The sequence below is a fragment of the Fukomys damarensis genome, unplaced genomic scaffold (genome assembly GCF_012274545.1).
Source record: "Fukomys damarensis isolate Sample0158 unplaced genomic scaffold, DMR_v1.0_HiC HiC_scaffold_15, whole genome shotgun sequence".
Taxonomy (NCBI): Eukaryota; Metazoa; Chordata; class Mammalia; order Rodentia; family Bathyergidae; genus Fukomys; species Fukomys damarensis.
Window position 1 is genome coordinate 24,216,614 of NW_022900927.1, and position 22,066 is coordinate 24,238,679.

The window sequence follows — 22,066 nt, forward strand, 5'->3', positions numbered from 1 at the left end:
AAAGAGGGCTTACCTTTCTCGAATACTTGGTGCCTGGCTAGGCCGTCCAATGGAGGCTGACTGTACACGGGGCTGCCTCACTTAATTTAAGAGAACTCAAGAGGAGAGGGGCAGCAGAACTGCATGGGGTCCCCTTCCCAGGGAACGACTCCCTTGAGATTCCCATGCTTTTAATACAAAGAAGCTTCTGGGCCCCCGTTAACAGGTGAATTTATACATTTACACGAACATCTTTGGGAGGAAGGAGGGAGCTAAACAGAAGGTCCCAGGTTAACTGAAGGCAAACTCACTCTAGCAAGGGACCAATGGGCCTACAGAGTGTCCCCTCTACAATGTGCAGAGAGGAAACCCTTATCTGACCCTTAACCGAACTGGTCCTGTGTCCAAAGCTCCCCCTATAAGAGGGACAAGAACATCAGGCTCTTGATTTAGAAGCCCAATCAGAGAGACACACTGTGTCCCTGAAGAGGCACCTTAAAGAACTGAACCCGGCAGGTGGGCAGATTCTGGCATGGCTTGAGTTGGCGCTGGTACCAGGTATGGTAACCTACTGATTCCTGAAGACCAGTCTCAAGTGGGGCGGGCTGGTGGCAGCCCCAGCACAGACTGTGGAAGTGACTTCCTCTCAGTCTCGCCCTCCTCCATTAAGTAAGTCTGCCTGATTCCTCCGAGAAGCAAGCTTCACAATCACCACTTGCCCCAACACACTGCAAAGCTAGAAAGCAGACAGCACATGATGACTTTCGGCTGGTGCTGGTCCATATGGACTGGCCTTGTTTAGATTTGGCCACGTTGCTCCTCCAGGAAAGGAAAGAGGGGAGTGGAGGTGGCATTTCCATGGAAAACCTGCAAGTGAGCACAGGTGGGGTTCTGACAGGAGCAGGGCCTGGAAAGCTGGGGCTTCATGCAGAAGCAGCAGGGACACTCCTACCAAGCCATCCCAGGCTTTGGTCACGGGTCACACTGCAACAAGCCTGACAGGAATGGGGGTGGCATAGGCTCTTTCTGTGTGGGAGAACATGGATATCCAAGAGGGCAGAAAGGGTTCTGGGAACTCAATTAACTTCAAACCTCTTATTGCTTAGTCAGAAAAGTTTGGCCAGGCCAAGTGACATGACTTGGCGGAGGGCTAATCCTCAGGGTAGGGCTTAGGAAAGACACTGCTCCTGCAGTATCAGAATGGCAGTGGAGGCCAGGGCCTGGGTCTGAAGCCACAGCTGGCCTTAGCCTCTAAGCACCCCCTTTCTTTCAGATGGCCTTCCTGGCCAGCACCTGGAGCCCTCTGCCCTTCACCTGCGGTGGGACCCCACAAGCATAAGGAATTCTGTGGTGGGGGGATGACCACAGGAGGGTTGGGTGCTCTGTTGCACTTCTGTGACAACAAAGAGAAAGACAAGGCAGGCCTCTCACACTGGGGCAAGGAGAGAAGGTGGCGCCACAAAAGACCCAGCCAGCCAGTTACCACTCAGAATACTGAGCTGCTGCTCCACCACCTGGTATTTCCAAACTGGTTAGTTCCTCAAGCTCGATCTAGTGTGCAGAAACTGAAAAGGGTAATAGATAAGTCCTGAGTGGGCCGTGTACCTGCACCGGAAGCAATTCACAAAAGCTTTCCGGTATCTGCCTCCAGGGAACACAGAGATGCGGACAGGATCACTCTCCCATCCCAGGAGGGAGGAGAGCCCCACCCAGCCCCAGGAGAGGCCTTGATTAAGGCAGTGATGCTGAGGTAGGGCCCCTTCTGGAGGGCCCCTTGTGCTCCCAATTACAGCAGCACTTCCTCTTTTGTTTTTCGCCCAAGAAACTCCCATTTTGTGACTATTTTTAAAAACATACACTATTAATAATCTTTGAAAGCAAGAGACACCCAGATTGCAGGTGTGTGAGGGGTTCACTCACTCCTGTTACTGGGGGCAGAAGGTTGGCAAACCAAATGGTAAGAGTATCTGTCCCCCTCAGATTTGGAAAAGCAATTCTGAGCCTCCCAGAGGAAGAGTGACAGCCAGGAACAGACAGACTTCGGCACAGGAGTGACACCCAGGGAAGATGCAGCCCAGGGACAGCTCAGAAAGCCTTTCCCAGCCTTTGGAACAGAAGTCCCTGTGCCAGCACCAGCGGAGAATCCCTGAAGAGCAGACTTACGGAAAGAAGCTCAGCTGATCTACAAGCCAAGAGGACACACACTCATGCTTTAGTGATTTACATCTCCCCTGCACTCCAGCACTTCGCACATTCATCTCGGGCCCAGGATCGCAGCTTTGCCAGAAACCAACCAGGCCCAATGCTCCATGTATAGAATTTTAAGAGTCAAAAGAACGGAAATCAGTTATCTGTCCTCTTCCAGGGCAGGCGGAAGACTTTCCCCACAGGATCAGACTATGGCTAGGTGGTGAAGAAGGCAGGGCCAATGCCCAAACCTTGGGGAGACACAGACAGTGGCCCAGGGCAGGCACTCAGAGGGAGGCAAGTGCAATCCTTGGGCCACAGGACCTGATAGTCATGGGGTTACTGGTTCTGGAAACAAGTCGTCATCTTCCCAGAAATGGCATCTTTTTGTCTACAGCAGCTGGGCCGGAGTTTTCAGAAAGGTGTGCGCCTAGGACATCCAAAGGCAGCCTTTGGCCCTTTCTTTCTCCTTTGCATAGACCTTCCGACCCCGAGGAAAGGCCATGGTTTGGCAATAGAGCCTGCAGTAATAGTCTTTATCTCCGTAAAGCTCAGTGGCTCATAGGGTGGCAGGAGAGGAGATGAACCAACTTGGGAAGAAAGTCTTGATCTTTCAGCTTCTTCCCAATTGAAACACTGAGTTCCCGGGGTCTACAGTACTTCCTCAGACTCTCCCTCTCTCTCACACACATCTATCTCGGGAAGCTGACTTGGAGCAGGTATCTCTGGATACTGTTGGTGTGATCTACCCAGCTGGCACCTAAACTGCCTTAAAGCTCTTTCCAATCACATCTATTTCCGGGCCTCACTGGCTGAGGTGCTCCAGCTTCGCTTGGTCAGGCTGATTAAAAAGGCACAAGTGTAGCAAAGTCCCCTGCTGGGATAGCCACTGCTTGGAAGCAGAAAGGCTAAGGGGCCCGCAGCTGCCCAAGGCTGGTGTAGACGTCGTCTGCTCCGCTTAATTCCTCAAAGATTGGGATCAGGTTGAGCAACTCAGTATCTGCCATGTCATCAAACCAGGACTGCACAGGCACCTGGGGCAGGAAAAGGGTGGTGTCGGTTTGATTGTTGCTTCTTCCTGCCCTCTCTTGGGATGCTGCTGGTCAGCCCGGGTGGAGCACTCCCCTGGGGAAGCCCATGTTTCCCAAGCCCACTCCCCTCCCAGTCCCCGCCATGTGGGGATGTCAGGACCACTCACTGCATTCTCCGGGTGGAAGATGTAAGAAGCAGGCGAGTTGTCCAGGATGAGGGTTTTCCTCAGGTCCCTCCCCAAGCGGCTGAGGTCCTTGACATAGCAGCCCTGATGGAACACACAGGACTCCCGGAACAGGCGGGCCCGGAACACCCCACACCGGTCCAGCAGGTCTGTCACAGGGTCGGCGTACTGACAGGAGAAAAGATGCCCAGGTCTGGATACAGTCCTGGTCCCTCTGTGGCATCCTGAGGACCAGCAAGTAGCCACTGGACCACCCCTGTGACTGCCACACTTTTTGTGCTTTCCTCCCCGCTTATTCCTAGGTACCTTGGCCAGGCTGGCAGTGAAGAGAACACATTCAAAGAGCTCCCCCATTCGTCTCAGGAACTCATCCACATAAGGCCTCTTGAGCACGTACACCTGAGGAGAGAAGCACAGCAGGCCGTCGGGGGACCCTGTGCTGAAGCAGCTTAGGATCTGTCCCCTCCACCACTGACAGAGAACGTGGCAAACAGGGCCAGGCTCCCACACCCAGCCACTTGGGCGGGCAGGCTGGAACTACCCCAGCCCAGGCTAGCCTCACCCTTCACCAGGCTTCTGCTGGCTCAGTGGTCCAACCTTAGCTCAGGAAGAAGGACAACACACCATGTCCCAGGAGCCATCTCTGATTCCGACGGTGGGCCATCAGCTGCCTCCAGAAACAAGTAATCAAGAATAGGCCTCACAGATGGAAACAGCCTATCCTGGATTACTTGAATCCAGCCACAGCCTCTGAGGGAGCATTGTGTTCTTGGCTCCGGCAGGACAGTTTGTCCAGGTCCCTATTAGGCAAGGATACAGATATTTCCTGATACCTGATGCCCACACATGGCTTCTCCACGGTACTAGGGAGAAGTGACTTTTCCCCTGATGACCATAGACTAGATTCCCTGCCCTTCTTGCTTCTGTGCGTGCTTCTGTCAGATCCATCTACCTAACACCCACACCCATCTTTCATGACAAGATCTCAAAGGCTCTCTGGCTACATGTCCCTACCAGTCTGTGTTCTACTGCTTCTTGCCTTAGGCCTACATAGGCTTCTAGGACCATTTATTTCCTCGGAGATCTTTTTATTCATGTTACTCTCTGCTAAAAGAGTGCACACCTACCATAACTCCCTCCTCCTGGCCCGAATCCGCCACCAACTCACCAGAGCCCTTTTAGCTCCTTAGCAGAAATCTGTATTCTTGGGCCGGGGATTTAGCTCAGTGGTTCCACCACCTGCCTCTCAAGTGCAAGGTCCCAAGTTTGATCCCCAGTACAAAAGAAAAAAAGAAATCTGTGTTCTAGGCAGACACAACTTTGCTCCTATTAGCTGCCACTTCTTTAGCTTCCACAAACCCCTTCTTCCTCCTGGCTATCAAGCTTAACCTCTCTCACCATTCTTTGCTGAAAACCCACCTTCTTCATTTTAATTTCACCCCTTTATTATTATTCATGGCTTCTTTGCTAACTAGGAGTTCACAGCATGTATTCGCTTGTTTCAATCTTCATCTTCCCCTGCATGGGTACTGGATACCTCTAAACCCTCAGCTGTACTGTGAAGGGGTGCAGGCCCTGGCAGAGCACTCAGTTTCGGTGGTGGCCGGAAAGAAAGCCCTAATACAGTAACAGGTGGGACTGTGATGCCAACCCATTGAAGCCTCAAACCCTGTTTCCCTGTAAGTAACCAGCCATGCAAACAAGTGTCAAGGCCCCCAGGGTACTTGCTCTAGGGGCCCCTGCCCGTCAGGCCAACTGGCAAGCACTCTGCCAACTTCACATAATCCTTAACCCTGGACTAGGCAGATTATCAGGGCTGGAGGCTGCTCTGGTCTAGATTCATGTTCTCAGATAGAGGCCACCATAAGGACCCAAGGAAGTCAGAGGAGGTGTCACAGAGGAGGAGCTGCCTGGGTACGGGAGTGAGAAGCTCAGTAGTTCTTCACAGGCTGAGGTGTGGGGAGGAGTGCCTTCCAGGCAGGAAAAACACCACTACCTATGCACAAAACTTTGTTTCCATTTATTCCTTCAGAAACACCATCTATTTAGGCACACAGAAAATGCAGTAAATCCTGATGGGCGCTGGCTATACAGAGCGATAGCGATAAATAAGTGACAGGTGTCACTGTATTAAATAATGTAAATTGTGTTTTCAAACAGGTAGCAGTGGCACCAACATCATCATCATCATGATGTTTGTTATCTTGAGATAGTCTTGTTATGTAGTTCCAGCTGGCCTTGAACTCACTATGGAGCCCAGGCTGGCCTCCAACTCTGGGCAATCTTTCTACCTCAGGCAAATAGCCTAACCTTAAAGAAAAAGATGAGCTAGAGCAGGTAGTGGGGCTGAAAGGGTTTTTTTCTTCCTTTTCTTATTTTAAAAGATTTTTGCCTTGAGTGTCAATGATAGCAATAAAATAGGAGAGGCTGACGTTAAAGAAAAAGAAATCAGCTGATGGAACACAAGCCCCAAGAGGACAAAGGACTGCAGCACAGGTGGAGCAGAGGGAAGATCCTCACTCCTGGGCTGGGTATGGCCTGGCAGGAAGCTTACCTGGTGAGTGGTCCCCTCAATCTCTACAGGCACTATGAAGTCAGCATTGCTGATTGGCTGGAAGGCAGAAGAGTTAATGACCTAAGCGAGATGGGAGTGACAAGAAGGCCCCCTGGCACCCCCACTACCACTGCCGGGGGTACTGGAGGCTCCAGGAAGCTCCTCCTGCCAGCCCACTAAGGGATTCTCAGCCCAGGATGGGGTACACTATCCCCTTCTGGATTCCCTGCTCCTCAGCACCTCCATGCCATCCTGCCAAATTCGATCTGAGTTGAGTTTCTGGTCTTCCCTGAGTTAACAAACACCTTCACTAACAAAACAAAACAAACAAAACAAAACAGGGGCAAGGCCAAAGCTGATTCAACCACTTATAAGCCTGACTCAAGTGAAGCTTGTGGTGCTATGTGGCTGGCGTGTCTGTGTGTGTGTGGCACACAGCCTGTTGGTAATAATGGGGACGACAGAGGAGCAGGAAGTTCTGAACATTCTTCAGTATGGCCTCTCAATATCTGTGACACCAGGGTGGCCTGGCCTATCCCTTCCAGTTGCCTCTAGGCCACCTCATAGCACCCTGTCAGGCTCACAGGCAGGCCAAGGATGGGGTAGGATGGGTTCCAGATGTCAACTTACCTTAAAGGAACTGTGTACGAGGGTTTCATCCAGGTCAATGACCACACAGATCCTTCCTTGATCTTCCTCTGTCACCTCTGGGAGTAGGCAGGTCCCAGGGATCTAAAATCAGAGTCAGATTGCTGAGATGAATCCACCTAGAAAGCCCAGTCATTCTCCCTAGCAGAACACTCTGGGAAGAACCGGGCTGTTTTTGGAGACAGAATCACCAACCCAGGACAGGCACACTACTTAAAGGCAGAGGACAGAGAAGGCAGAAAGGCTCCTTGGTTTCAGGGAGGCTGGGAAGTAGATTTGGACAATGGCGGCAGCAGCCATGGCTGCAGCAGGATGCACAGCATTACAGGAAGAGGGCATGGAACATTAGTTGTCCCCTGCAACAGTGGGCCCTCTGTGGATACTTAGAACGAAGGCTTCCTCAGGCACAGAGGAGGGGGTCACCATGCCTGCTGGACGCCAGGGATTGAAGAGTCAGCAGATTCATGTACCTGATAAAACTGGTACTGGAGACACTGGAGCAGATCCGACTAGGGAAGAAAACACAGTGGTCAGTGCCATCTCACCAACAGCTCCTGCCCCATCTAAACCACTAGCTCTGCCTCAAGACCCAGCCACCTGGGACCTTATAGGACACAAAGGTGGTTTTTAAGGAGCTGGGTGGGAAAGGGGAAACATTAGTGCTTCCTTTCCACATTAGACCTGATGACGTATGGAGAAGACAGTGTTCCTGTTCCTAGCAGCCACTGTCTGTCAGTTACACAATGTAAAAAACAAAGAACTCGCCAGCTGTGGTGCCGCACGCCTGTAATCCCAGCACTCGGGAGGGTAAGGCAGGAGGATCGCTGTGAGTTCGAGACCAGCCTGGGCTACATAGTGAGTTCCAGGTCAGTCTCAACTACATAGTGAGACCCTGTCTCAACGCGCCCCCCTTGCCACAAAAAAGAACAAAGAACTCAAGTGGCCAATTCAGGGACATACAGAGGCAGAACCAAGATCTGAACTCCTCACTGGTTTAACCTCTTGCTTAATCTTTAAACCCAACTTCTCTTTGAGAAATTTCTGTGGCCCCCTGAGGGAATACAGGAGGACTGAGCCCCCACAAAACATCAAGTAAGCCTACGTGGAGCCACTGTGGGTACCAAAAAGTGCAGTTCAGCCAGGTGTAATCACACACCTGAAATTCCAGCACTTGGGATGCTGAGGCAGGAGGATCCCTGTAAGTTCAAGGCGAGCCTGGGCTACATAGTGAGACCCTGTCTCAAAAAAACCAAAACATGAAGCACAAAAAGATCAAGAGTGACCACCCCAATAATTAAAATGTTATGGTTATATGGGCCAGAAATTTAGTTTAGTGGCAACGCACCTGCCTTGCATGTACAAGTAATGGGGAGTTTGGTCCCCATTACTGAGGACAAAGAAAAAAAAAGTTACGGTTATAAAAAGTAGTTAAGTGGTCCTAATAAAAAGCTTGAATATGAAAATTTATGGGGCTGGGGATCTATCTCAGTTGTAGTGTGCTGGCTTCGGTAGACTTGAAGCCCTGACTTTGATGCCAAGTACTGACAAATAAAAAATAAAATAAGGAGGGCATGGTGGCACATGCCTATGATCCCAGCACTCTGGGAGGCTGAGGCAGGAGTACTCCAAGTTTGAGCCCAATCTGGACAACTTAGTGACTTAGCAAGATCCTATCTCAAAATACAAAATACAAAAAGGCTGGGGATATAACTCAGTGCAAAGGCTCTGGATTCAATCCTTAGCACCAGCACATAAGTAAAATCCTAACATAAAAATCTCAGAGTAGGGCTGGGGCTTTAGCTCAATGGTTGCGCCACCTGCCTCGCAAACACAAAGGCCTGAGTTCAATTCCCAGTACCAAAACAAGAAAACAAAACCCCTCAGTGCTGGCATGTTAGTGTGTGTTTTCTAAGTGGGTATTGGGAATCTTTTTTTTTTTCTTTGGTACTGGGGATCAAACTTGGGACCTTGTGCTTGCAAGGCAGGCAGCAGAACCACTGAGCTAACTCCCTGGCCCATGAAGAATCTTGTTCCTTAAGACTGATACTATGTAACTTCATGTTTGACTTTTTGGATAAATGTCATAGTTCAATATTCTCCATGTTATTAAGAACTCTTCATAAAAATTAATTGCTTAGTAATCCTGTCATGTTGTACTTTAACCATTTCTTCCCTACTGGGTAATTAAATGATTTTCCACTGATGTACGTATCTTAAGTCTAGTTTAGGAAAGACAGCCAGACCTTGGAGTTTCAGAGAGAGGTAGGCAGAATTTGGGGCAGAATAGTATTTGCTGGTCAGGTGGGTTCCACCCTCAAAATATGAGGAATATCACAGTATCCTGACAATCAAAAGTATCTGCACATTTCGAAAAGCTTTGCACAGGCACAAGTGGGAATGGATGGAAAGGGTCAAGAAGGGCGCATGCTTATAAGCCCAGCTACCTGGGAAACTTAGCAAGACTCTATCTCAAAATAAAAAGGTCTAGGGCTGGGGATTTAGCTCAGTGGTACCGCTGCCTGCCTCACAAGAGCAAGGTCTTGAGTTCAATCTCTGGTACCAAAAAATAAAAATAAACAAATAAATAAACAAATAAAAAGGTCCGGAAATGTAGCTGAGTGGCAGATTGCTTCCCAGGATGCATAAGGCCATGGGTTCATGCCACTGTACTAGTGGGGAAAAAGCATGGCAGATTATAATGCCTTGGTTCCCTGCAAGTAAGGTAAAATATGGAAAGTAGCTTTGCATAGCAGAAAGCAAATACAGGCTTTAGAGTCAGATCTGAGTTTGAATCCTGACACTACCATTGGTTAACCATAAACTCTTCAGGGCAGCAAATCCTCTGGGACCCAGTTTCCCTATCTGCAAAGTGGGAATACTGTAAATATACTAGCAGGGTTGCTGTGAGGATCACAGGTGATTGTGAAACACTACAGGATTCCTCAGAAATCACAAAGGCATCTGTTCCAATGACAATGGAACTAGTAGGAAATGGACTACTAAGGGAAGGAGAAAGGAAAGGCCTCTAAGCCAGAGACCTTTGTGATTTCAGCCACTCTGCCCACCTGCTGTGGTCTGCAGGGATCTCCTACCAGCAGCCTCTTCCTCACCAGCTCTATACCACCCTATCCAGCTACCTTAGCAATGGTGTTGGCTTCTTCCTTGTATGCAGCAAGCTCAGTGCAGGAACCAGACTGGCCAACATGCTGGGCACGAAAACAGCAAAAGAGAGCCTTAAAGATGTTACGTCCACGTGGCTTCTTAGGAGAGGACTTGGAGACCAGACCTAGAGAGGAGGGAAATGACAGGCATTAGCTATAGGTACATCAGTCTCTGTCCTCAGCTACTCTATGTGTTATCCCCTCTCCAGTCTGTAAGCCCTGCTAGGCACATGGTGTATGCTTGGCATACAGCTGCATGAACTTAACAGTAAATGTGCATTTTATTCTAGCATCATCCCTTAAAGCAGAAATGGCAGGAAACCCCATTTGCTGGTTTGGGAAATGGGAGACTTGAAATGCAGGTTTGTTCTTCAGTCCAGAGGGGAGTGACGGGGGAGTGGCCACAAAGATGGACCAGGTACAGAATCTGGGTGTTCTGCTACTCTAGTCACAGCACACTGAAGATGCCCTCAAAATTAATTCACAGGGCCAGGGACGTAGCTCAGCAGCGCAGCGCCTAACTAGCAAGCACGAGGCCCTGGGTTCGATTCCCGGTATCAAAAAAGAAAAATGAAAAAAAAAATTAATTCACAAAGATATAAATCCTCCCTAACACCAGTCACTGGAAGGTCACCCATTCTAGACAACAGAGTAACCTTGGCCGCTTTGAGTTAGTGAAGCTGCAGTATTTTTGTTTTTTTCATTTTTTGAGACTTGGTCTTGCTGTGTAGTTCAGGGTGGCCTTAAAACTTTTGGCAATCTTCCTGCCTCAGTCTCCCAAGTGCTGGGAATACAGGCATGAGCCATCACCCCTGGCTAAAGTTTGTTTCAGCATCAGCTTCCCTGGGTGCTGGGCAGATAGCAATAGAACTGAGCCCAATCTGCCTACAAACCCCAGACTTGAAGCTCCAGGATGGCCACAGGAAGATACACTTGATTTATACCCTGCCTCTGAGCTATGATTCAGCTACTCTTTAGCATGCCCTTTCCTTGGAGACATGGATCCTGACTGGAAAATGTGGATTAAGCCCAAAAGACAAAAACACCAGCCCCAGGTCCTGAGCTGAGGCCTGTGCTTCCAGACTGTAGCTGCTTAGTCTTACCTTCACAATTTGGGCTTTAAAATCATAAAGCCATTTTTTTAAAAAAAAGACAGGGTCTTGCTATATAGCCCAGGCTGGCCTTGAACTCACAATGATCCTCCCACCCAGCCTCCCAAGTGCTGGGATTACAGGTGTGCACCACACCTGGTCACAGCCATTTTAATGGAAGACTTTGTAAAACAGCCTCAGAAAGGCCAAGCAGAGACATAAAGCTATGGGGGTTTTAGGACTGACTGGAAATGGACTTCAGAATGTTTTGCAAGTTCCTTTTGCTTCAGATGAACTGTCCTGGCAACGGCTGAACAAGGGCCGTGGATGTAGCTCAGTGGTGCTGCTGCCTGCCTTGCAAGCACAAGGTCCCAAGTTCAATCCCCAGCACAAAATTAATTAATTAATTAATTGGGTCAGGGATTTAGTTCAGTGGCACCACACCTGCCTCATAAGCACAGGATCCTGAGGTTTGATCCCCAGTACCAAACAAACAAAAACCCCAAAACAAAAAACAAAACATGGACACTATGGCCAGAAGGTGGCGGTACACAACCACTCTGAGTGGTTCCCAGCCACAGGTTGGGGATGGGTCTTGTGTACACCAAAACCAAGTGGGACACCTGGCCTGTCCTGGGCCTAAGGATTAAATACAAGCGGTTCCAGTTTAAAGCACAGGTAAACTACACAGGAAAGTAACACTGGACACTATGGTGGCTCCTATCTGCGATCACAGCACTCAGAGGCTGGACTAAGCAGTGAGTTCAAGGCTGGCCTAAACTACATACTGAGACCTGTCTTTAAAAACAACGTGGGGGAGAACAGGGATTTAGCTCAGTGGTTCCGCCTGCTGCCTGCCTTGCAAGAGCAAACGACCCAAGTTCTATCCCCGGTACCCACCCCCCCAAAAAAGAAGAGAACATTGAAAATACCTGTTTTGTAGGGAAAGAAAATTGAATGGAATGTGCCCCCATAGTTCTCGTGGGGTCTCCCTTGGGACGAGGAGAAAGGGAAGGAAAAGGGAGTGTGGTCGTGGATACCCACAGGTGACAGGAGTACTCTCAGCTCAGTCCTGTCCTCAGCCTGCAGTAAGGCAGCTCTTACAAGGGTGACAGAAGAGCTGCTGAATGCAGTTTCTGGTCTGCCTATGACCCTGGAGAGGTCAGAAGAGCCAAACTGTTCACAGGACCACAAGTGAGGAAAAGGCCCTCACCTCACTCAGTTGAGCGAAGTCTGCACTATTCACCCAAGAGGACAAGGGACTCAGCCCTGACAGAAGAGGAAGGCTGAAGACAGCCACCAGTCAGCTCCCTGGACACTGTGATGGCCCCCGGGAAGCCTTTCTAGCAAGAAGCCCCCAATCGGACTGTCACTCTCAAGCTCCTGGCCCTGGAGGAAGAATCCAAACCCAAGTCTCTCTGGGGATTGTGTTGTGAAGAAGCTGTGCTGGGGACATCCCCCGAGCTCCAATACCACAAGGACCACAGCACGCAGAGGCCAGCAGTGGAAGCCAGCAGAGGTCTTTGGCCTGCCCCCTCCCATGCCCATTATTCTAATAATCTGCACAAAAATCAGAGGGGAAGAACAGCTTCCCCACCTGCTTGTTGGCCCACATTAAATTCCAAGCCTGGGAACTTGGGGCAGATGCTGACACAAAGCTCCAAGACCAAAGCCGAACCACTGCTTTTCCTTTGGTCCACAGTTTCTTCATGCAGAACCACAATTGGAGGCTTACTCTGGGCAATGAGCCTTTCTTAAAAGGCCACACAGCCCCAGCCTTTCCTGAAGAGAGGGAATCAGGAATGCACTCAGCGTCTTAGTGACAGATGCTGTGAAGGCAGCAGGGTGGAAGGGGCAGCTGGCTGGGGCCATGAAGAGGCCTTGCCTTTGCCCACCATGGGGGGCCCAAAAGGCACAAGCGCCTGGCCCTAGATGGGGAACACGGGCTCTTGTGCTTCTCAAAAGCACAATGGGACTGGCAGCCCCTGTGCCTCACAGGTCACACATACGCTGACCTTGGAGCAGGCGCTGGAAGGAGAATATCCCAGGCCCACGACAGCAAGGTCAATACCTCAGTTGTCCCTTGTTTCCCCCAACCCCTCCTATGTCCATCTGTCTCCAGGCTGTCTGTCCCCTCCTTTCCCTTACAAACAGCTCCTGAGAACTCATGGGGGCAGCTCCAGCCTTCCCTGACATGGCTGCCTCCCTGAAAGGCCTACAATGGCTTCAGCCCAATTCATTTGTCTACCTCCAGCTTCTGTATAGCTGGTGCTCAATAACTTTGGCTGAAATGACTTCAAGGGCCTCTTTTGTTCCCACAGAGCTAGAGCCCAGAGAAGCTCCCCCAAGTTTGCAACAGTTCAGGAGCACTGGAAACAGGAAAGTCTTCTTTAAGTGAGGAAAGGAAGGTAGCACTTCAGGAGCTGAGTACCTGATGCAAGACACTGAGTCTTTTTGGCCCTCTGTCATGTTTACTGGGCACCGAGATGTGCCATGCCTGCATCACTAGCTAATCTTCACAACAAACTCAACTGTAGACAAGGATTCCTCAATTTACTGGGAATATGATAGCAGAACAAGGATTTAAACCAGGTCTGCCTGAACCCAGAGCCAAAGCTCTTTAACCGATATCCCACAGGAACACTGACAGCTCAGGGACACCATGTGCATTTACTCATACAACTACTGGGAGGCCTGCGAGGACTGTCAAGGTCTCTTCACGGGAACACTTGCTCTACTGCTCTCTGCTGGAGAGGTCGGTTTGGGGCCCAGCTCCCCTTTCCTTCAATTAATTCTCTTAGGCAGTCCACCAAAAGTACAAGGGGTAATTGTACAAGGCTCTGGGATTCCCTGCAGCTCCGGTGAACCCACTCCCAATGCAACTGTGACCAGCAGCAGGTACAGAGGGGCAGGGAAGGGGGAACCAGGAGCTTTGCTCACTGGGTTTAAAGGTGAATGGGAACCACACACCAGAGTAGGATCTGAAACTTTTGTCAAAGAGCCTTTCAAGGGCTCCTTTCAGCTAGCACTCAGCATGGTGCCCCTGAAAGCCAGGTACCGCCATCCCCAAAGCATCTGTGTGACGGGCAGGGAATGTCACCTACCTCCCCAGGAGAGGAACACTGGACACAAGAGGGTCTACAGGCCTGAAGAGCTTTCACCAGTAAGAGATGACAGGCTTCAAATGTGCGTCATGGAGCTTCATGACTAGCTGCTCTCCCTCCTTCCTCTTGGTGGACACCCAGTTCTCCTCTCCTGCCCAGATGTTGATGTGTGTCTGCTCTCCTTGCTCTAAACATTTGTCCAAGAAGACCTGAATAGACCCAGCTCTGGCATAAGAAGCAAGAAGGCAGGTAGCTGAAGCCAGGCCACCCCTCCAACACACTGCAGGTCTTCCCACTGAGGTGTGGAGAGAAGGGGGCTGTGAGAGGTACCCCCTCACCTGAGAATTGCTGGGGTGGGAGTCCAGGCTACCAGTTACTGACTCAACCACCCAGCCTCTTGGAGCCCTGGTTTCCTTATCCACAAAATGGGATAAGGGTTAAACAAAAAGATAAAGCAAAACTTACTGTGCAAACTCTAAAACTCAATACTATGCTTATTTTAATTATCTAGTTGGCAAATCCTGGGCCTCATCATGAATGACTGACGACATCCCTTAAGGGTCTCATTCCAGGAGACCAGAAACAAAGGATTAGGACTTGTGCACACCTACTGTATGTGGTCAAATGCCAAGAATAGAAAGCGGGGGAAGAGTGCCTGAGAACTCTCATTACGGGCAGTTTTCAAAGTCAAAACTGCCCCTATACCTTTTCTCTACATCTATTGCAAAAGTTTTGGTTCACAACCTTGCTGGCTGGTTTCTGTAACAAAGGGAAAGCAGGTGAGGCTGTCTCACTTGCTGTGAACCTCACCCCCAGCACCCAACACCACCATTCTGTCTGCTCCTGTAAAAAGTGTGCACACAGCTTGGCATGGTGTGAAGAGACCTGCAATGCCAGCACTTCTGGGAGGATTGCAAATTCAAACCCAGCATGGGCAACTTAGTGACTCAGAGAATCCCTGTAACAAAAGATAAAAGACAGAGGATGGTTCAGTGTGAAAACCCTGGGTTCAATAGCCCAGTACTACAAAATAAAAAAACCCACTTATTTGAAAGTACACATGTACAGAGCTGAAGACCACCCTTACCAGGATGCTATTCTTAACCTTCTGAGAGTCAGGTGTCAGGTCCAGATTCACTGTTCTTACCAACACAAGTCTGTGTCCTGCAAAGGAACTCATTGAAAGAAATCCATCTGGGACTGGGCAGAAACAATTTCTCAGGCTATTGGTTTTTTGTGTTTGTTTCTGTTTATTTAGGAGGTACTAGAGACTGAAACTAGGGTCTTTTTACAGAGCTACATCCCTAGCCTTATTAAATTTTGAGACAGATTCTGCCTAAGTCACTGAATTGCCCAAGCTGGGCTTGAATTTGGCCATTTTCCTGCCTCTGCCTTCCAGAGTGGTGGGATCACAAGCACGTGCCATCATACCAGCCTGGCTAACAGGTCTCAACAAACCTATTCATACAAGGATGATTTCCTACCCCCCCCAACTACTTCCTTCCCCCCAACCTCCCATCCACTCCAGCAGGGTTTGGTCTGGCTGTCAGCATAAAATGGTCTTTCTGAGGGGCCTCCCTCCCATTAGCTATTGGAGAAAGAAGTATGTGAAGCATTTCCGGCCTTCCTTGGCCAGCTGCCTGGGCTCTGCTGCCAAGACACATCTGAACGGGGCACCCTGTGGACTTCTCCCAGGTTGTCAGCTTGGGGCATCTGTACCCTGACTACGGACAAGCACTAAAGTGCCAGGTGAATGGAAGGGTTCTTTGGACCAGGGGGGACAAGAGGGTGAGAGATGTGTGGAAGCCTTCCGCACAGATGAGGCCAGAAGAGACAGGGAGGGTGCACTTCTTTCCACCCACCAACACTGCTCTCTAGATACCAAGATGGGCAGGTCCTTCCTTACCCGACTCAGCACCAGCGCCCCAAGATCCAAAAACTAGCTGTGAATCTGACTGCTGGACATTTTTTCTAAAAAAAGCAGTTTGAGCCACAATGACTCATGCCAGCACTTTCCACACTGGTGTCCTCCCTGCAGCCAGCAAATGGGGCAGTCCTACCATAGCCAATGTCTTCATTAGCTCCCCTTCCTTGGGCTCCCTGCATGTCTTTTAAGAAAAGGATTTCTTTCACTCATGGATCCTTAATGCCACCTGAGAAATGGGGTGGTGGCGGTGGGGTCACAGGCCACAAGGTCAAAGGCCTCCAGCCTTTCTTTCCCTTGTCCTCTCAGCAATCTGGTTTCTGATCTCAACTTCAGGAACCTTCCCGAAAGGACACTGTTTTAGAGCAGGGGATTCCTGGCAACTTCTAAAGCACAATCAACAAACTTGATTTCAAGATCAGCCTCTGAAGTAAATTCTGGCAAAACACCCTCTCAGGTAGCTCCAACATTCTTTCAAAATGTGCTGGTATGGGGTCCCTCAGAAGCAGCATATCCTGTTCTAGAGATAGAGGCATTTCCTCACAGGTATGTCAGCAGCACAGGAGTCATGCAGGATGGTAGGAAGGGAAGAGAACAGCAGGGATAAATCTTAGATGTCATTTAAGAAAACACTAGGGGAGGGTCGGGGATTTAGCTCACTCAGCAGCATTGGCACCATGCCTGCGTGACAAGCTTGAGGTCCTGAGTTTGATCCCCAGTACAAAAACAAAAAGGAAAAGAAAGAAAAGAAAACTCTAAGGCGTAGTTCCTACCCTACCCTAGAGCAGGCATGACATTTTAGGGGACTGGAAGTCAGCCATCTTGAACCCTCCCTCTTCCTAAGGAGATGTGGAGCAGGACTTTAGGGGGACAGCTAACAGAAACCTGCCAAGCAGGACACAAACACCTCCTTGGTGGCTGTTTTGAGTTCCTGCCTTGGTTCTCTGCCCATTTCCTGGAATGCCTGAATTTACTGAAAGACTTAGAATCCAGTGCCTCTTTCCCCTCCAGCTATATAAACTTGGTTGTGGCTCAAGAAGAGTGAGACGGAAAAAGTAGTGAAGGTACAGGACAAAGCAAGGGAACACTCAGACCACAGATAAAGATAGTGGTTACCCAAGGTGTGGTAGACTTGAGTTTAAATCCTGGCTCTGGGGGATGGGGCTGTAGCTCAGTAACAGAGCACTTGCTGAGCACACACAGAGCCTTGGGTTCAGTTCCCACTGTTGAAAAAATTTTAAAAACTACCAGGTGTGATGGTGCATGCCTGTAATCCCAGCACTGGGAAAATGAGGTAGGAGAACAGCCTAGGCTACTTAATGAGTTCAAGTTCAGTATGAGCTACACAGTGAAATCCTGTTTCAAACCACCACCAACCCAAATCGTTGACCCATGTATATGGCCCGAGGCCTCAGTTTCTTCAAATGGGAGAATCCTTGTATCTCAGAGGGTGAGAATTACAAGCTTAGGGAGTGTCCTAGCCCTAGTAAATTTCCTTGTTAGCTACTAGTCATTAAGGTCAAAGTGCTTTCAATTCTTAGTCTCAATCACAAAATGCTCAAATTTGAAGGAACCATAAAAATTTATTCTAACTCATTTCAGGGGTTGCACAGAGGCAGTAACAAGGCCATGCCTGGGAAATGGCCTTTCCCAGGACTCCACAAAAACCAACCACAGCCTCATATCCTGTCACTGAGGTTGGCTAACCAGTTTCTTCCTCATGCAGCTGAGGGCAGCAGGACTACCAGGATTCTGCCAAGGCAGCATTCACTGCTAGGGACACTTGCTGGGCTCCTCCTACACCCTTCAGCTCCCTGAGGCCAGCCAGCCAGTAGAAGTGTGTCCAACCGAGTGCAAGTGCGCTGGGCTATAAATCAGGAAACCTCAGCAGCTCCAGGTTCAGTTTCCCTCACAGGCCAACAAGAAAGGTCTCCCCTGCATGCCCCCCCCACAAGGTGGCACCCTCGGGTGACTTGGGTGCAATGCCAATGTAAATGAGAAGCAGTTGGGCCTGCTTAGTGTGGTTGACCCTGGGCTGGGGCCTGGGCCAGGTGCTTCAGTTCTCTCAATTAGGGATCCTTTTTAATTAATTGTTCAATTGGAAGTAATTTCTACCTAAGGTTGTTATGATGTTTCCAGAAAGTACAATATGTAGTGCCCTGCCCCGTGGTAAGTGCTCTATAAACTATTGGCTGTGACCATTATGAGGTAAGCAAGGATCATTTCTGTGACAATTAACTCAGAAAATGGAAGGACTCGCCTCGAGAAACTACAGGATCTTATAAGCAGCAACACCAGACTCCCAAGGAGAATCTCCTTGCTCAGGTCTGAAGAGGCAGTCGGAGCCACTGCTGTGCTTACTGGCTCTTCTCGGAGGACACCTGTCAGAATCACAGGGAGCATTTGGAACACGCAAGTGCAGGGCCACCTGCCATGCTCTGATTCACTAAGGCCCAGGTGGAGGCTTTGCATTTTTAGTAAGTGTCACAGGAGATTCTAATGTGTTTCCTTGGCTGACAACCAAGGTCTAAAGGTTGCCAGGGGTCTCTGTCCAACCTTTTCAAGACTGGAAGGAGACCCAGCCAAAGTCCTAAAGGCCCCTCTTCCCACCGTACCTGGCTGGCTGAGTGTCTCTGCAGGCCTCAGACAATCGTGCCTGAGGTATGGTTTGACTTTCTAAAGGCATTTGTTCTATTCTATACAAATCTGATCAGCTGCCCCTCCAGCAGGTTCTAGTGGCTGTAAAGCAGGGGCACCAGCCCACTTTGCCATGGAAACAGAAGAGCTGGGATGCACTGTTTCCCTCCACAGCCCTGTTAGGTGACTAGTCCCTTCTCAACCTGCTTGGTTGTTACTGAGGTTGGGGGGGGGCACATTTGTCCCCTGAGAATAGTGCATGTGGGAAAGAGCACACTCAAGAGGAAAGAAAGCTGTGTCAAGCGTAAAAGAGAGTTATCGTGATCCAGTATGGACAATGTATCTAACAGTGTACCCTGATTTAATACCATTGTTTTATATGATTTTTGGGCCTGTTAGTCCGACTCTTAATCTGTATGCATGGCAATTAACTTTATAAGGTTTTATAAGATAAATAAATGAATATGAGGGCTAGGGATTTAGCTCAGTGGTTCCACCGCCTGCCTCACAGGCTCAAGGTCCCAAATTCGATCCCTGGTACCAAAAAGAGAGAATGTGATACTGATGAAAAACGGGAGTAGAGGGGAAGGGGGAAAAAATCAAGTGAAATGTGTTATGTGCACGTACCAATTCCCCACAGTGAATCTAATTATTATGTACTACAAACAAGTAGTAATAAAGACAAAAAAAAATTTAAGAGACAAGAGATACAGAATGAGAGCAAAGCCTGATGGGGGGGTGTCAAGAGCCCCTGGGCGGGAAAGAAATGTCTGATCTACTGGGAGATCAGGCTCACAGTAAACTCTAGAGCAGCTGGACCAATAAAACAAGGCATCCACACGTCTTGCTCAGAAGGCTACAACCACTGGACTACCCACTCTGCAGTAGCAGCAGATCCTGGAGGTACTCTGCTGACACAGAAATCCTATTCCAGTTGTTCCAGAAAAGGCTTCCGGTTCTATGAAGTCTACTTCTCCACTATGATTTCTTCTAGTTCCTTCAAAAGACTCCCATGTCAGTGTGCTCTGCTCATTTGCACTCAGTGGGTAACTAACTACCCTTCCACCTCAGAAAAGGAGAGATCATGTCAGAGCCAGAACCCATTACCCCCTCCCCCCATCAGTGAGTTAAATTCCAAACTTTCCAAAGCCGGCCAGCCTAAGACAGGATGAAAAGCAGTTTAGCACTGCATTTGAGTTCTCAACATTTTACCCCAAAATCAAAGCTGCCAGGTCATAGCTTAAGAACATCTACATCTCTTCAAAACCGGTCGCTTTTTTTGTTATTAAAATTCCCTAGAAGAAATCTGAATTTCACCAAGTTCATTATCTCTCAAAGCAAATGCAACAGAATGTTGCACACAGTTGTCCTTACATCCATTTCTGAGAGGTCAACAACTGCTTCCATGGTGAAGACTTCAGAGACTTTTACAGGAGACATATGGACCCTCTGGCCTCCTCCTACCTCCAGATGCCAGATGCCCAGATGCCAAGCAGAATGGCTGAAGCCCTAAAGCACAGGCTACTCAATGGACATGCAGATAAAATCCACTCCACATCACGGAGGCACAAAGGGGTCTGTGCAGCAGGGCTGTGTGTGGAAGGCCCAAGCCCTCACAACAGGGCTCCCTCTCTGAACCCCAGCCACCTTAACAATAAAACATACAAGATCAGGCCTGTGTACTGTTTATGTTACATGTCTTGGATTAGAGGAGGGAGAATAGAGTAGCAGTCTAGCTGTATAAAAAAGGACACTAACATTTATCAATAAAAAATTAATCATCTACTATGCACCAGCATTACTGAAGGGTAAATATCTTTATTTTTATTTTAAGCTAAAAATGCTTAGCTAAATGCAAAGCTAAAATGATTTGTCAAGACTTACTGCAAATAGGAAGAGCAGGGACTGGGCGTGGTGGCGCACGCCTGTAATCCCAGCACTTGGGAGGCTGAGGCAGGAGGATTGCTGTGAGTTTGAGGCCAGCCTGGGCTATACATAGTGAGTTCCAGGTCAGTCTCAACTACATGGTGAGACCTTGACTCAAAAAACCAAAAAAGGAAGAGCAGGGATTTGAACCTAAGCCTGAGGCAACCAATTCTGCAACTGGAACGATTCTTTTAATAAAGAATGAACACATTAACTGCCCCTCCACCACCGCCTTGGTCCTACAAGAACAACCTTCCCAAGTTGAGAAGCCAATACCCCAAATCACTCAAACTCTAAGCAGAAAGAAAACTGAGAAGGGAGGAAGAGTGGAGAATCTGACCACGCATACACAATCTCACAAACACTTACATATTGTCTTTATTTCCCATATTAAGAGCACTTCTATTAATTCACCACATAAGACTGAGAGCATTAATTCACACTGGCTAGAAATGTGACTTGAACAGTATTTCTCATTTTAACAAAATACATACTACAAAATTTGGAAGGTCCCACAGAGAGGAAACTACCACCTCCCTCCCTCAGCTAACTTTTCTCAACTTCTACCTAATGGAGGAGGAGGAGGAGGAGCCAGGAATACCCCATCTACCAGACACAGAGGATTTCTTTTATGGGAATTCCAAACTCTAGCTTGGCTGAAAGCTCTGCAAGTGAAATGCAAAGCTCCAGCCCCAGATGTTGGCATTTACAAACTTTGTTGCTGGGATAGGACTATTCCCACAGGGTTCTTAGGGTAGGGACAAACACAAGCTTAAATGGCCACACAGGCCCCACGGACAGGAGGAAAGCTCCACAGGAGACACAAGGTCAAGTCTCAGCAGCCACTGGGAAAACGAGCACAAAGAGGCCAAAAAGAGGCTGAGCCAGGAAAAGAGGAGCCCACTATGCATGCACCCTGGCCCCTGCAGGATGTGCAGAGGTGCACACCCACCCACAGAGCTAGCTGAGGAGGAAGCACTGGCAGGCAAGACACTTTGCAGCCTGTCATGTTAAGGACTTAATGACATCTACAGCAAAAGGTGTCTGAGCAGTTTCTTGAGAGAATAAGGCAGAATTTCTCCCTTCTGTGGGGAAAGTGGGTGCTAGAAAACCCTGCCATATAGGAATTTTTAGACATCTGCATCGCTGAGAGGAAGCCTTGCTATTAAGAGACTATCAGAACCTGTGTATAGATGAATCCAAGGTTTCATCATGCCTCCCTGAGAAGGAACAGTAGGTTTCTCCATCAACAAAGTTGTCTCTGACTCCCGCTAAAAGCTTGTGGGTCATCAAGTGGGAGAGGGACTGCCTTCCCCTATCTCACATTGGGTGGGCCCTGTGTCTGTCTTTTATTTATCCAAAAGCAAAGCCCAGGCACAACCTCTCAGCAATGGGGTAACAGCCAGTAGTTGCCAAAGTGATACTAACTTTTATTTTTGATGTTACAGACAATCCTGTCCTTCCTGTACCAGAAAGCCATTTCACCCATCTGTCTGGGAAGATGGTCCAATTTTGGTGCTTTATCATTGATGCTTTCAGCAACTTCGTTCTACTTCCCCTACTGTAATTACTTTTGAATCATCAACACACCCAGACAGCTTTAACACTCAGAGAACAGAATGCTAAAAAAAAAAAAAAA

At 48.9% G+C, this 22,066-nt stretch overlaps 1 protein-coding gene across 1 annotated transcript in view; it reads right to left on the reverse strand.

Annotated features, from left to right (window-relative positions):
* Positions 1-866: 866 nt before the first annotated feature.
* The window catches only part of Ctdsp2 (CTD small phosphatase 2), a 23,802-nt gene continuing 2,602 nt past the window's right edge, over positions 867-22,066 (reverse strand). The window contains exons 2-8 of the mRNA XM_010644549.2: positions 9,722-9,870; positions 7,055-7,093; positions 6,567-6,668; positions 5,937-5,993; positions 3,689-3,781; positions 3,365-3,550; positions 867-3,200 (exon numbers count right to left, since the gene is read on the reverse strand). Coding sequence (XP_010642851.1) covers positions 3,075-3,200; positions 3,365-3,550; positions 3,689-3,781; positions 5,937-5,993; positions 6,567-6,668; positions 7,055-7,093; positions 9,722-9,870 — 752 coding nt within the window. The 3' untranslated portion in view covers positions 867-3,074. The remainder of the gene's footprint in view (positions 3,201-3,364; positions 3,551-3,688; positions 3,782-5,936; positions 5,994-6,566; positions 6,669-7,054; positions 7,094-9,721; positions 9,871-22,066) is intronic.